At 42.2% G+C, this 13119-nt stretch overlaps 1 protein-coding gene across 1 annotated transcript; it reads right to left on the reverse strand.

Annotated features, from left to right (window-relative positions):
* Window positions 1–381: 381 nt before the first annotated feature.
* Window positions 382–5983, reverse strand: HINT1 (histidine triad nucleotide binding protein 1). Its single transcript, XM_050946010.1, has 3 exons — window positions 5819–5983; window positions 2452–2556; window positions 382–710 (listed from the first exon to the last, which is right to left on the reverse strand). The coding sequence occupies exons 1-3, from the start codon at window positions 5927–5929 to the stop codon at window positions 546–548; spliced, it is 381 nt and encodes a 126-aa protein (XP_050801967.1). The 5' UTR covers window positions 5930–5983; the 3' UTR covers window positions 382–545.
* Between the last annotated feature and the right edge of the window lie 7136 nt (window positions 5984–13119).

Consider the following 13119-nt stretch of genomic DNA (forward strand, 5'->3'; position numbering starts at 1 on the left):
CTTGGTGTTAGGAACCAATAACCCTGAAAACATGAACCAGTTCTAAGGAGGAATTTTCAGGTTTGCAATAGTAGCTGTGGGAGTATTTTAACCACATATACATCATTTAGATATTTCTCCGTTTTAATGGCAACCTGCCCTGCCTCTGTGAGTATTGTTCCTACGGTGTTCAGAAAACTGAAGAGGTACGCTCTTGATGAGATATTAAAAACTGGATGTACTAAACAGAACTTTCTTCATATCCACCCTTATCATACAGTTCGCCACATTGAGTGAAGCAAGTTAGTGAATGCAGTGTAAGCATTACTACATATTTACATTCAGGAAAGATACTGATAGAAACAGTTTTGTAAGCAAAAACAGCAATTAAAAAAAAACAGATGATGTTATATGCTATAACTTTATTGTGTGTGCATTGCTGAAAACTTTTATTGCCCTTAACATGTTTAATCACCTTTTTCTGTAAACAGTAGTTAGATTTTTGGGCAACGTATTAAATCTATGCAGGGATCATTTCCACATAGAATGCCGATTCTTGCTGCAACTTAGCCAGGAGGCCAGCCCAACTGACGTCCACCAAGAACATGGAGATGTACATGATAGACAGACTGCCCACCATCTGGCCCTTCATTCACCACCATTCGGTATCCCTTGGTCAGGCCCAATTCAGCAGCACACTTCTTGCCAACAATCATTAAATGCCCAAGAAGCTGAAAGGATTAAAAGGGAAGGGAGAGAGAAAAATCAGCCACAAAAACAATTGTGAGCAATTTGAAGATCAGTTTTATCAGTTACGTGGAATAACTGGTAACAAACATCCTCCAAGTAAATTTTAAAAGCTACAGTGAAATGAAACTGCATAAGATCAAGAATCTTATTTCTAAAAGAGCTTTTTTTAAAAAAAAAAAAGGGAGGGGGAGTTTAGAGGCAAGTCCCAGCCAATGGAAGTCACAAACAGCCAGCGCCTCTCAGGATTAGGCCCTTTCATTCTTTAGGCAATGAAGAAAAATCCAATTAAAAAAAAAAAGTGGACTTATCTAGTATATGTTCACAAAGACTTGGGGACCAATTTTCAAGACAGCTGAGACCTAGTTCTCATCATTTCAGGCACTTCTTGCCAACCCTAACAACTCACTCCAATACAAGATGCCACAAACCCTTATTTTCCATAGTAGAACAAGTATCATCTAGTGTAAAACAGAAGGATGGACATTAGAATATATTTCAAACAAAAGCAATATTTTGCACTAGAGATGTGCATTTCTAAAGCTACATAATATTTTTCATTAACTGCAATTGCAGCCTAGATACAATAGATGCTGTTCAAATTCCTAAAAAGGAGAAAGAGGCCATGCATCAAAGAGCATCCTAGCATTTACAAAAAGTTACTGCCCTAATGAGACTACAATCTATGACCACTATAAACTACGAAATGTAGTGCTGAGCCATGGTTCCAGAAAAGGTGATTCAGCGTGTATCTCTTTATAGTGCAAAAGGGGTCAAGAACAAAAAACATTCTGATCAAGTATAGTTAACTTCCTAATACTAAATACACAGCACTTTCATGATTCACCTGAACAAATTTCACATTTGGACTTCCATTTCTTTGGATTTCTTTCATTTTAAAATAAAGTCACTCCTCCTCCAATACACCACTTTAAGCATTAAGTTGTTTTATCACAAGCATTGGAACAAATTATCTAGGGAGGTTATAGAATCACTATCATTGGAGGTTTTAGAGGACAGGTTAGACAAACACCTGTTGGGATGATCCTGATAATCCTTAATTCTGACTGAGTGCAGGGGACTAGACTAGATGATCTATCAAGGTCCCTTCCAGTCTTACACTTCTGTGATTCTATGGTATTATAATGGCCCACCAGGAGACTGAGAAGGCATTTCTCTAGCTGAGTGACCAATGATTCAGAATGGGAAATTACACCTGACGTCAATGCAAAGCTGATAATGTTCCTCTACTGTTTCTCCTTTCGTTGAACATATCTCCATTCCAAGATTTTGTTTTTTATTTTTAGGCAGACTTGTACCAACTTCCACCAGCTCAACACTGTAATAACTTATTCAACAAAGAGTATGGCAGAACCGATTACAGGGTACATCTGCCAATAAACATGTTAAAGGATGACACCCTGTCATTGTCCTAGGTCAGGTGGTCTCAGAGCAGCTAATGAATTATTAACAATGCCACTGCATCTTGTGAGTGTGTTTAGGTCATTTAATATTTTAAACTTTCAGAGCTTTTGTTTTAAACCTATGTCGTAATAACATTTAAACTTGGAGTTAAAGCACCACAGGCACGCATTGCACCTTTCAGGCAGAAAATAAAACAAGATTCCTGCCTATAAAAACTAATAGTTTTCATATATTATAATGGTAGATTCAATGTAGATAGAATTTATATGTTGTAGTGTAATAAACTTTCACAGTACTTACAGATTCATCTGAATCTTCTGCTTCAGACAATTGGACAATAGGCTTCTTAGGAACCACTAGGAAATGTGTTGGAGCTTGGGGTGAAATGTCATGGAACGCAAGGCACTGGAGAAAGAAATGATAAAGAGCTGAAGCACTAACTTTTTAGATGAAAATAAGCCCCATATATAAATCTGAACATCTCTTTGCTACCCATACCCCTACAGGTACATACTGAAGTTGAGACGGTAACTTCAATAACTTTCCAAAATTAGCGCTGGTTACTTGATATCCCTTAAAATGTAGTTAGCAATAAGAGGAAAACCTTAACTCAAATTAACACAAAATGCCCACATACAGAGGCCTACAAAGAACAGTTTTTAGTATGAACAAAGAACATTGGTTGGTTTATTTTCAGGAATTACTTACAACTATTTCTAAAGCATTCTAAATAATAAAAAGGAAATTTTCAGGCAATGAACTTTGCAATTTATTCTTTTCATGGCTGTACCTAATAACTAGTAGAATTAGTTATGTACATTCATATCAAAGAGCAAATATCACTACAATTTGCTACTATTCTACACATTTTTAAAGACTAAGTATTATAACAGATATCACATGAATGGAAGTAGTGTAATTGAAACACAGATGACATCTTTTTTCCCCACCTCTTTGGAACTGCAATCCCGCATCAGTCCAGTATCCTATCTGTCACCAGAAAATGACAGATCCTTCAGAGGAACAGACTCCACAGTGGACTTACAAAATAACCCTACCTAGATAAGCTTTTTCTTAAGCCTTTAGGGTATGTTTTACCTAGTAGCTGGCAGAGTGCTTCCCAGGATGGGCAGACAGCCATATGCTAGCTCTATTTGAGCTAGTGCACTAAAAATAGCACTGCAGCTGCAGCAGCTCAGACTAGCTTTCTGAGCAAATACCCAGGCTGCATTGTACTCAGGTGGCTTCAGACAAGGCTTGTAAGTGAAAAACAGGTTCAAGTATCATACTGAAATGTAAGTACAATATTTATAAAATTAATCAATTGGAAAATAATAATCTGGTAAAAATGAGAAAGTAATTATTTTTCAGTAATAGTGCACTGTGACACTTTTGTATTTTTGTGTCTGATTTTGTAAGCAAGTAGTTATTAAGTGAGGTGAAATTTGGGGTACACAAGATAAATCAGACTCCTGAAAGGGGTTCAGTACTCTGGAAAGGTTGAAAACCACTAAATTAGCTGATTACACTGAAACATCCTTTAATCCTGCAAGTTTTAATTCCTTAAGAGAGTTATAACAATTTTCCTCTTTTTATCGCATAAGAGACGATGATCACATAATTACTTAAGCGTCCCAAAGTGTTTTAAGACTGGAAGCTGGATTTCTCCCTATTTCTCATACTGGGTTATTTATTGTCAGCTCACCTGGCAAATTGAAAAGCACACTCGTTTTACTATACTGACTCCAGCAATATATCCTCTACAGCAGGGGTAGGCAACCTACGGCACAGGAGCCAAAGGCGGCACGTGACCTGGTTTTCAGTGGCACTCGCATTGCCCAGGTCCTGGCCATCAGTCCAGGGGGTGCTACATTTTAATTTAATTTTAAATGAAGCTTCTTAAACATTTTAAAAGCCTTATTTACTTTTCATACAAAAATTGTTTAGTTATATATTATAGGTTTATAGAAAAAGAGACCTAAAAACGTTAAAATGTATTACTAGCACACAAAACCTTAAATTAGAGTGAATAAATGAAGACTCTGCACACCCACTTCTGAAAGGTTGCCAACCCCTGCTCTACAGTTTACCATCATTAGAGGCAAAGTTTCTTGAAACTTTCACATAGACAAAGAGAAAGCAATACACTTATTACACATCTTGGTTGCAAAGCAGCAGCACAGAAATCGCTTTAGAATCTACTTCAAAACCATTTAGTGTTCTAGAATGAAATTTCCCCCAACAGCTGTGATATTATCCTGACCTATTAAGATATTGGCTCTTCATCTATCATTAGGCATATGGGTCAGACGAATGGTATATTTTTCAACAAGAACCCATCTTCTGCATTGCATTTATATGGGACCTGATTTTCACAAGCAAAGAGCAACCACAGCTTGCAATGATTTCAATGTTCAGTGTCAACCCCAGGTGGATCCAGTCAGAGTCAAACTGCTAGATAAAAGAACTGGATTATTATGTTGCCCTAGTAAATATGCAATTTTTCCTAACTTTAGGAGTCAAAATCAGGAGACATGCCATTAAAAATTAGCCAGATCCAACAGGTACCAGTGCCAAATTAGGATTTTGGTTGCTTTCTCATAGCAGGATGGCTGCCTATTTTAATGGTACAAATTCTAGAATTGTGGCCAAAAGATGGCATGATTCAGATGCCAGATCAGAGTTCATGCAATGCTGCTTCAGACAGACACACCTATGTCTTGATTTTTAAAATACAAGAATGGTTAAACATGTTCTCTATTAGGCAGTAGAATTTAGATCACTGAAGCCCAATACAGGCTGAATACAGTGTTGGATCCAAGTGTTGGCAGTACTACCATACGAGGATGAACTGTTGTCTTGCAGGGTCTGCTAGATTGTTATGGGAGGGGGGGGTTTGCTAAAGGAGGCGTAGCTAAACTTATTATTTAATATTAATAAATGCAATCTACGAGGGGGAGGGTAAAATGGCTGGATCACACAAGATCCAGGGAACAGATGCAAGTATTTATTGCACTACTTGTACCATCTAGGATCCATTAAGGTCCAGGGAGTTTTGGTTTTGTTTCAGATGGCCAGCTACGCTTCTCTATTTGCGCTCTGGAGAGGAGGCTGTGGTGACCAGAAACAAGAGATCCGTGATCCAGGGTTTGGCAGCACCGCTGCACCAACAGGGAAGCCGTGGAACCTGGAGGGCTGGGATCAAAACCTGGCTTCCCTTTTCCCACAAATGATTATTATAAAAGGTGCGGCTGTTAATCAGCGTAGCAACACCGCCGCAATGAGCTCGGGGAATCGCAGCAGTTTAAGCCCGCTGCCCCAGCTGGGGAGGCCGAAGAACTGTGAGCTCTGACATGCACCACCCAAGCGATTGTGCGTTTCACACCTTTAGCCTGCGTTTCCTCTGCCCCCGCAGCGAGCCCTGCACCGCTAGTTACAAGAACAGCCCCCGGACCCCCAGCCTGCCAGTGACAGCCCGGGGAGCCCCACAGCCCAGCGCCCCGCAGGCAATGCCGGGCACCCCCCGCGCCCGGGGAGCTGCTGCCAGAGGAGGGCACCACACAGCAGCCCCAACCCGCCTCCTGCCCATGCAAGCGCGGGCGCCCGCAGCCGTTGCTGCCGCTTCCCCCTCCAGCCGCGCCCCGAGCGCGGGGCACGCAGCCCCCACCTGCTCGTCCTCGAAGATGATTTTGGCCGCGATCTCCTTGCGGATGATCTTCCCGAAGATGGTTTCACCTCCGGGCCGGGCGGCCAGCGCCTTGCGGATCTCGTCAGCCATCGCTGCCGGCTCGGCTCGGCTCGGCCCCCTGCGCGCTAAGCCCGCGCACTGGCGTGGTGGTGACCTACCGCCCGACCCCTGGGAGGGCTCCGCTGGCCTCAGCCCACGGCATTGGTGCTCTCGCCTGCCCATCAACCTGTCCCCGCCCTGCTGGGCCTGGAGTTAAAGGGGCCTCGGGGTGCTTCTTGGCGTGCTGCTGGGCTCTGTCATTGCCATTAAACATTGTCTGGTGACATCGGTCCTCAAGTGTAGGGGCTGGTCCTGCAGACATTTACTCCCATTTGTGATTGTGGGACTGATCCCGTGAGTAGTTATTCACATTGCAGGGTCAGGTCTTAGGTTGTCTTAAAATGTGCTTTAGCCAAACAAATGTGAATAGTTCCGATACTTTCTTATTCCAGCGGTACCCGTTGGCTTTGGGGTTGTTGGTGTGTTTTTTTAACCGGAAGTGGTCCGTTCATTCTGTGACAAGGCCAGGGAATGGCATATTTAATTGTAGCCCGTGGATTATGTGCTGCTTTTCAATCTACAGTGCCACTGCCACTGGTATCAATGGGAGAAGAGCAAAAGTCGAATATGGAAAGGCCCCACTTCAGAATCTGACTCTATGGCAGTGGATCCCTGTGCTAATACAGACCCCCCACGATGTAATTGACTTCAGTGATTATTCACAGGAGTAAAGCAGACATGGTTTGTCCCAAAAGCTCTCACCCTAGGAATCAGCACACACTCTGAGAGGCCTGGCCATGTATTGGTCTATGGAATATAGAGAGAAGATCTAGTAGTTTCTGGAGCTCCTGCTCAATAGATGTAAATGGATGGTTTATCTGCATATCTATGGAGCAGCTGAGCCTACCTAACTGCCCTTGCATTGCCCCCAAAACTTCCCTGCATGTCCATAACTGCGAAATATGTCCATCCTCTGTGCACACTTCCCCTTGCTAAGCAGACTCACAGCAGTTCTGCCTGTTCTGAGCAGGGTAAGGCCATATATATGCTACAGAGTTAAGTCAACTTAAGTTTTGTCAATGACAGTAAGTTGTTTTAATGGCATCGGTGGAGTATATTCACACAATGCTCCTTGTATCGACTGAGCACATCCAGTCATTGCATCGGCAGAGAGAATGTTGCATCATGGGTAGCTATCCCACTGTACAACTCGCCACCCTCTGCTGCTGGGAGCTCTGGGAGTGGATCATGGTGCATTATGGGGATGTGCTCGCTGTCCCATGATGCAGTTCTTTCCATCCCATCATGGGCTTCCTACTTCATTTTGCTCCATTTTTCAACAATCCACAGTGAACTGTGCACCTGCCATCTCTGCCTGACAACATAGATCCTGAGCTGCTGACCATTCTGGTGATGAGTGTGCTGAACACAACGCATCTGGTCCTGCAGTATTACATGAGCTGCAAAACCGAGAGTGTATCAGTTATGCCTGCCCTTCTGTCTGCCATGGAAACAAATAATTCAAGATTGCTGCTGGCATTCACAGAACAGCTTGGCATGGTAGAGCGTTGGCACTTGGCTCAGGAAACAAGCACTGAGTGGTGGGACTGCATCATGATGCATGTATGGGATGACGAGCAGTGGCTGCAGAACTTTCGGATGCGCAAAGCCATTTTCCTGGAACTGTGTGCGGAGCTTGCCCCAGCACTGCGGCACAGGGACACCAGAATGAGAGCTGCCCTCACTGAAGAAAAGTGTGTGGCGATCACTGTGTGGAAGCTGGCAACTCCAGACTGCTACTGGTCAGTCGTGAATCAGTTTGGAGTTCAAAAGTCCACTGTGGGGGCTGCAGTGATGCAAGTGTGCAGGTCCTGCTACCAAGGACTGTGGCTCTCAGTAATGTGCAGGAAATAATTGATGGCTTTTAGGCAATGGGATTCCCTAATTGTGAAGGGACGATAGATGGAACACATATCCCAGTTTTGGCCCCCAACTGTCTTGCAATGGAGTACATCAACTCAAAGGGCTACTTCTCCATGGTCTATCACCACAGCCGTTTCATTGGCATCAGTGCAGAGTGGTCAGGGAAGGTGCATGTTGCATGCATTTTTCGGAACACTGGACTGTATAGAAAGTTGCATGCTGGGACTTTTTTTCCAGACCAGAAGATTCCAAAGGGGGTGTGTGAAAATGTCCACAGGGATCTTGGAGACCCCACGTACCCCTTACTCCCAAGGCTCATGAAGCCTTACACCAGAAACCTAGATAGCAGCAAGGAGCACTTCAGCAACAGGCTCAGCAGGTGCCGAATAATGGTTGAATGCGCATTTAGCCAGTAAAAGGTCTCTGGCATTGTCTTTTTGGCCAGAGCAGGAGGCTATTTGAATCAGAGAGGCTTTGAAGGAGCATTTTGACAATGATTCCCAATCATGTGTCTGTAAGGTGCATTTGGCAAGGCAATATTTAGTTGCCATCATAAAGTACTTGCTTCTTGAGTATTAATTGTAAGGAGCAAATAGTCCTACCTATAGCCAATGTGTCTCAACAGGACTGAGTGATGTATGTATGTACGTATTTCACAAATTAAGACTTATTTTATTTCAAAGACTCAAGTTTCATAACAGAATCAAACACAAACTTTTGGTCAAACAGGAGACATGACAAAGAAGAACAGTTTCACCGTTAGGGCTCTCGCAGCTGGGTGTAACTCCAACTTCCACTGGGAAACCAGTCCCCAGGCGTGGAATGCATGGGGTACTGTGAGGACCAGGTACATGCAAGGAATGCGCTGGGGGGAATTTGGGAAGAGCATGGACTGCAGTTCTGTTGTGGCTAGAGGACACAGATTGCTGCAAATGCAGGCTAATGAGGGACTTCAATATCTCTGGTCTTCAAGGGGCTTTATCATCCGCTACTGTCCCTGTGTAGTTTTCTGTCTATCCAGCCTAAGTCTTTCATTCATTGTCTCCTTCCACACTCTTTGTTTCGCTCTGTGCTGCATCTGTTGACTGCAGCACCCCGCGAAACAGATTCTCCTTACTCCTCCTCAGTTGCCACCTTATCTGATAGAGGCACTCTTCCACTGTGAAGGAGTGCGTTCTCAAAAGCACATCTGCAGAATGCAAAGAAACAATGAATAGAGACAGTATTGTGAGTGCGCTTACTGCTGTGAATCACAAAAGTTACACATACTTCTTTCTCAATGTCCCTTGGCTAATACACAGGTCATTGTGAGCTCTAATTGTGGTGAGATCACAGGGAAGGAGGTGGTGGGCAAGAGGGAAAGAGCAGGAAGGGACAATGGGTGGTTTGCGAAGGGGAGTTAATAACCCACTAGGGAGCCTATTGTGAATATTGGTACCCTTTTCCACTGGCTAAGGCAATAGAACCCAATATCTCACTCCTAAGCATGCATCCTAAGCAGGGAGCATCTCCTATATGTGTGTGGTTTCAGACCGGCTCCATATGCCACTCGCCTGTCTACTGCTCTGATCCCTCCAGAAACAATTGCAAGGTGACACAGCAAAGTTTCTTACAGCAGTGGGATAAACAGGCAGCTCTCTCACGGAACCTACAGTGAAGGATTGCAGAATACTTACCGAAATGTTTCCTGGAGATCACTATGGAGGATTCCCAAGACATCCCCATGTACATTAACAAACTTTTCTGCCATGGCTCCACTGAGTAGATGGACAGGCTCCACTCTGTTGTTAATTTCTGTCCCTTATCCCTCCTCTACCATATAACAAAGTACATGAGCGCTCAGTTTCCTCTCATCGGGCAGTATGAGCACTTGAGCAAAATGAGCACTTACCGGAACTCCCCTCTCCTGCATCCTGTGTGCCAGAGCTGGAGTGCTGGGACTAGCTAGACTCCTCCAGAGTGGAAAAAAGAGGTCCTGACTCTCCACAACACCAGACAACCTTTGCCATGTGCTCCACATCGTCCTCCACCGCCTCATCCATCCCTTCCTCATCAGGGTTGATTCCGCTGACTACTGCCTCCTGTCCCCTCCAAGTATCCACAGGACTCTTGGCAGTGGAAGTAGGATTGCTGCCATCCGCTGAGGATGGAGTGCTGCTCCTCATGTCTTTGGCGCAGCATTAGAGCAACAGTTGGCCTCCCTTGTCTTCTGGCATGCCTGCCTCAGCTCTTTGATTTTATTACGATACTGTTGCGTGTCCTTTTTATGCCCCTTCTCCTGCATGCCATTAGGAATCAGCCCGTAGGTATCAAAATTCCTATAGCTGGTGCAAAGCTGTGACTGCCCAGCCTCCTCTCCCCATAGACTCAGCAGATTAAACAGCTCTGGTGTGCTCCACGCAGGTGAAAGCCAGGATGGTCAGCTAGGAAGATGCTGTGTGAACTGTGCATGCCGAGCAAACAGGAAGAGGAATGTATATGTGGGGGGGGAAGGGGGAGGAGGGGTATACCCATGTACCTTCAGGGCAGCAGAGTTCAAACCACTGACCAGAGCAGTCATGATGGGCATTCCCCTCCTGGAGGCCAATTAGGGCGATATAACCAAGTGAGGTGTCTACACTAACACTGTGTCACTCTAACTACATTACAAAAAGCTCTATGCCGCTTGTTATTATGTTGGCATAACAGGGGAGTTACATCGGCGGGAGGAGCATTTCAGTATGTACAACTCCACGGTTTTGTCGACGAAAGCTGACTTTTGTTGACAAAACTGTGTAGTATAGATAAGGCCTCAGATGACAAAATGGCACTGGCAGCTGGTCTACATTAGCATTCCCATCATTGCTAGCACTGACAGGAGATTTTGAGAAAAATCTTAGCATTTTAGTCCTGCAAATTGGTTCACCTTCCAACCACAAAACTAGACAAATGCTCTACACCTCACTGAGATTAACAAACATAATTCATGTAGTGCTTCTAGGTGAAGCTGCTTTTGAGAGATGAAAAGTTTAAAAATATTAGAAAACATTCAAAAAGCTAAAACAAAAAAACACGGTCCACCTAATTTTTAACCTAGTTTGCAAAGCCCTGGTTTGATTTTTCTCACACTTTCCATAAAAATTCTTACATATAGAATCATTATATACTCTTGTAAGGGAAATATGTGATTTAACCATAACTATGGAGAGAATAGTGAGCAGAATTCTGTTCTCAGACCTGTGTAAATCTTGAGTTACTTCAGTTATTTGAAGATGGTGTAAAAGAGCAGAATTTGTCATACTCCTTCCTTAGTGGCTGTCTAGTAATAATATGTCCTGGGACACTAAAAAGAAAGGTCTGACCGAACAAATCAAAGAACCGTGGGCTGACATCTGTCCTTTACCTCACCACAGTGTAGGCAGGTATTTTGGTACATATATGTCCTAAGGGTACTGCTTTGCTTAGTTGTAAAGGGGTAAGATAAGGACAGAATTCCTACCTCAGCTTTTAATGTCCTTGCTTTTCTATGTTTGTCAGACAGTGAATGTTATTTTAACAAAGATGTTTTTAAACTTACTTTTTTTATTTCATAGGATTACAATGTCTTTAAGGAAAGAACATAAAAATTGACATAATTGATTAGATACAAAATGATAGATCAATATATTACATAAATATTTAAGGCCCTGATCCTACAAAACTTATTCATGTATTTACAATATGATCTGTAAGTAGTACCACTGATTTCATTGGAGTCCTTAGCCTCTATTATTTGCTAGATATTAGTAGCTCAAAAAAAGATGATAAACCAACATAATTTAAAAACATTGATCAAAATGTGCTGCAGCATTTTTTCAAATGTAATAAACAGACCTGGTTAAATAATTCTTATCAAACTACTTATTTAATTTTGCAATAGCTTAAAAATAATCAAAAAAATTTCTGTTATTCACCCAGTTTTTATGAATAGTTGAATAATTCACTAATGTGGCCCTTGAACCTGCAATTGTATTTGATACAAAGATTCTTACACCTATTAGTGGATTGTATTCCAGGATTAGGACTATGTTCATTGAATAATTTATTCAACATATTTCAGGAAGTTTTCAAAAAAAATGGTCATGATTATTAAAAATTATTCCTTCAGTGTTAGTAATAAATTGTTAAAATAATGTATCTGCTCCTATTTAACAAATTTTATCTCAAAGTAAATTTCCCCCAAAGAGAATGATCTCCTGAAAATAGAAGATGATAATGGAAATGCTGACAGACTGTTACATATATATCATATGCAATTATAATTAAACAAAGGAATACATTATCTACATTTCAGAAGTCTAACTTAAAGCTGCAAAGATGATTAAGGAATTACAATTCCTATTCCATCCTCAATTAATCCTTTCAAAAGATTCAGCCTCTGGCTAATTTTTTAACTCAGCTATAAACCACTAAAAATATTAGGTGTATAAAGAAAATGACAACTGATTCTTAACTAACATATTACAAATACAACACTTAATGGCTTACACACCATAAAGTTTGACATATCTTAGAAAGAGAACTGTCTATTTCTGTTAGAGAAATTAATTTTCTAAATTAAAAATTGCATCCATGAATGAAAATCAGTGTGACAGAGAGACCTTTAGGTTCATTGTATGCTTTCTTATAATCAGACTCACATGGAGTCAATCACTGGATTCAGGTGTTTTGATGTGAGAAGAAAAGTAATAACATTTTCCCTTTCTCAGAAAAAGGTGGTGATAGGGTCACTTGATGGCTTAATAGATCATTAAGGAAATGACACAGCTTTCTACCTCTCAGTCACTGATCTGTATCTAGTGCAGTTGCTAGTGCCCCATAACTGTTATCATTTTATGATTGTTTGATGATCCACGAGCTGTCAGTCTCACTTCTCTTCCTAGTGGAGAGGTATTCACATAATAATAACCAGCCCCACGACAATTGGTATTAACTGATTTTATAAGCTCCAATCTGGCAACTGGCTCAGCATGGGCAAATTCCTGTACTCGCACAAAGTACCTTGACTTCAGTGAGGCTCTGAACAGGCACAGGAGGTACCTCTATAGAGACAGTTGTAGGAATGGGGTGATAGTTGATAGTCTCAAGCTAAGAAATAAAGAACTATTTGATGTGATGACTAACACATCCTGCCCTAGAAGTGATCAGGTCAGGGTTATAGCACACAGAAAAGAAAGCTCAGACTTCCATTACATGTTGAAGAGTACTTAGATACAAGCATATACAGTGTAGGAACACAGGCATACTGGATCAGATCTGTGGTACACCTAGTCCAATCTTCTATCTCTACGGTGGCCACT

Source organism: Gopherus flavomarginatus, chromosome 3 (genome assembly GCF_025201925.1).
Source record: "Gopherus flavomarginatus isolate rGopFla2 chromosome 3, rGopFla2.mat.asm, whole genome shotgun sequence".
In the NCBI taxonomy this organism is placed as follows: domain Eukaryota; kingdom Metazoa; phylum Chordata; order Testudines; family Testudinidae; genus Gopherus; species Gopherus flavomarginatus.

What these genes read in the sequence shown, in the direction of transcription:
- HINT1 (XM_050946010.1), bottom strand. Translation starts at nt 5,929, where the DNA reads ATGGCTGACGAGATCCGCAAGGCGCTGGCCGCCCGGCCCGGAGGTGAA. An exon ending in TCATCTTCGAGGACGAGCAG is followed by an intron (nt 2,557 to 5,818) that starts GTGGGGGCTGCG and finishes TTCTTTCTCCAG; the next exon opens with TGCCTTGCGTTCCATGACAT. An exon ending in CAGAAGATTCAGATGAATCT is followed by an intron (nt 711 to 2,451) that starts GTAAGTACTGTG and finishes TAATCCTTTCAG; the next exon opens with CTTCTTGGGCATTTAATGAT.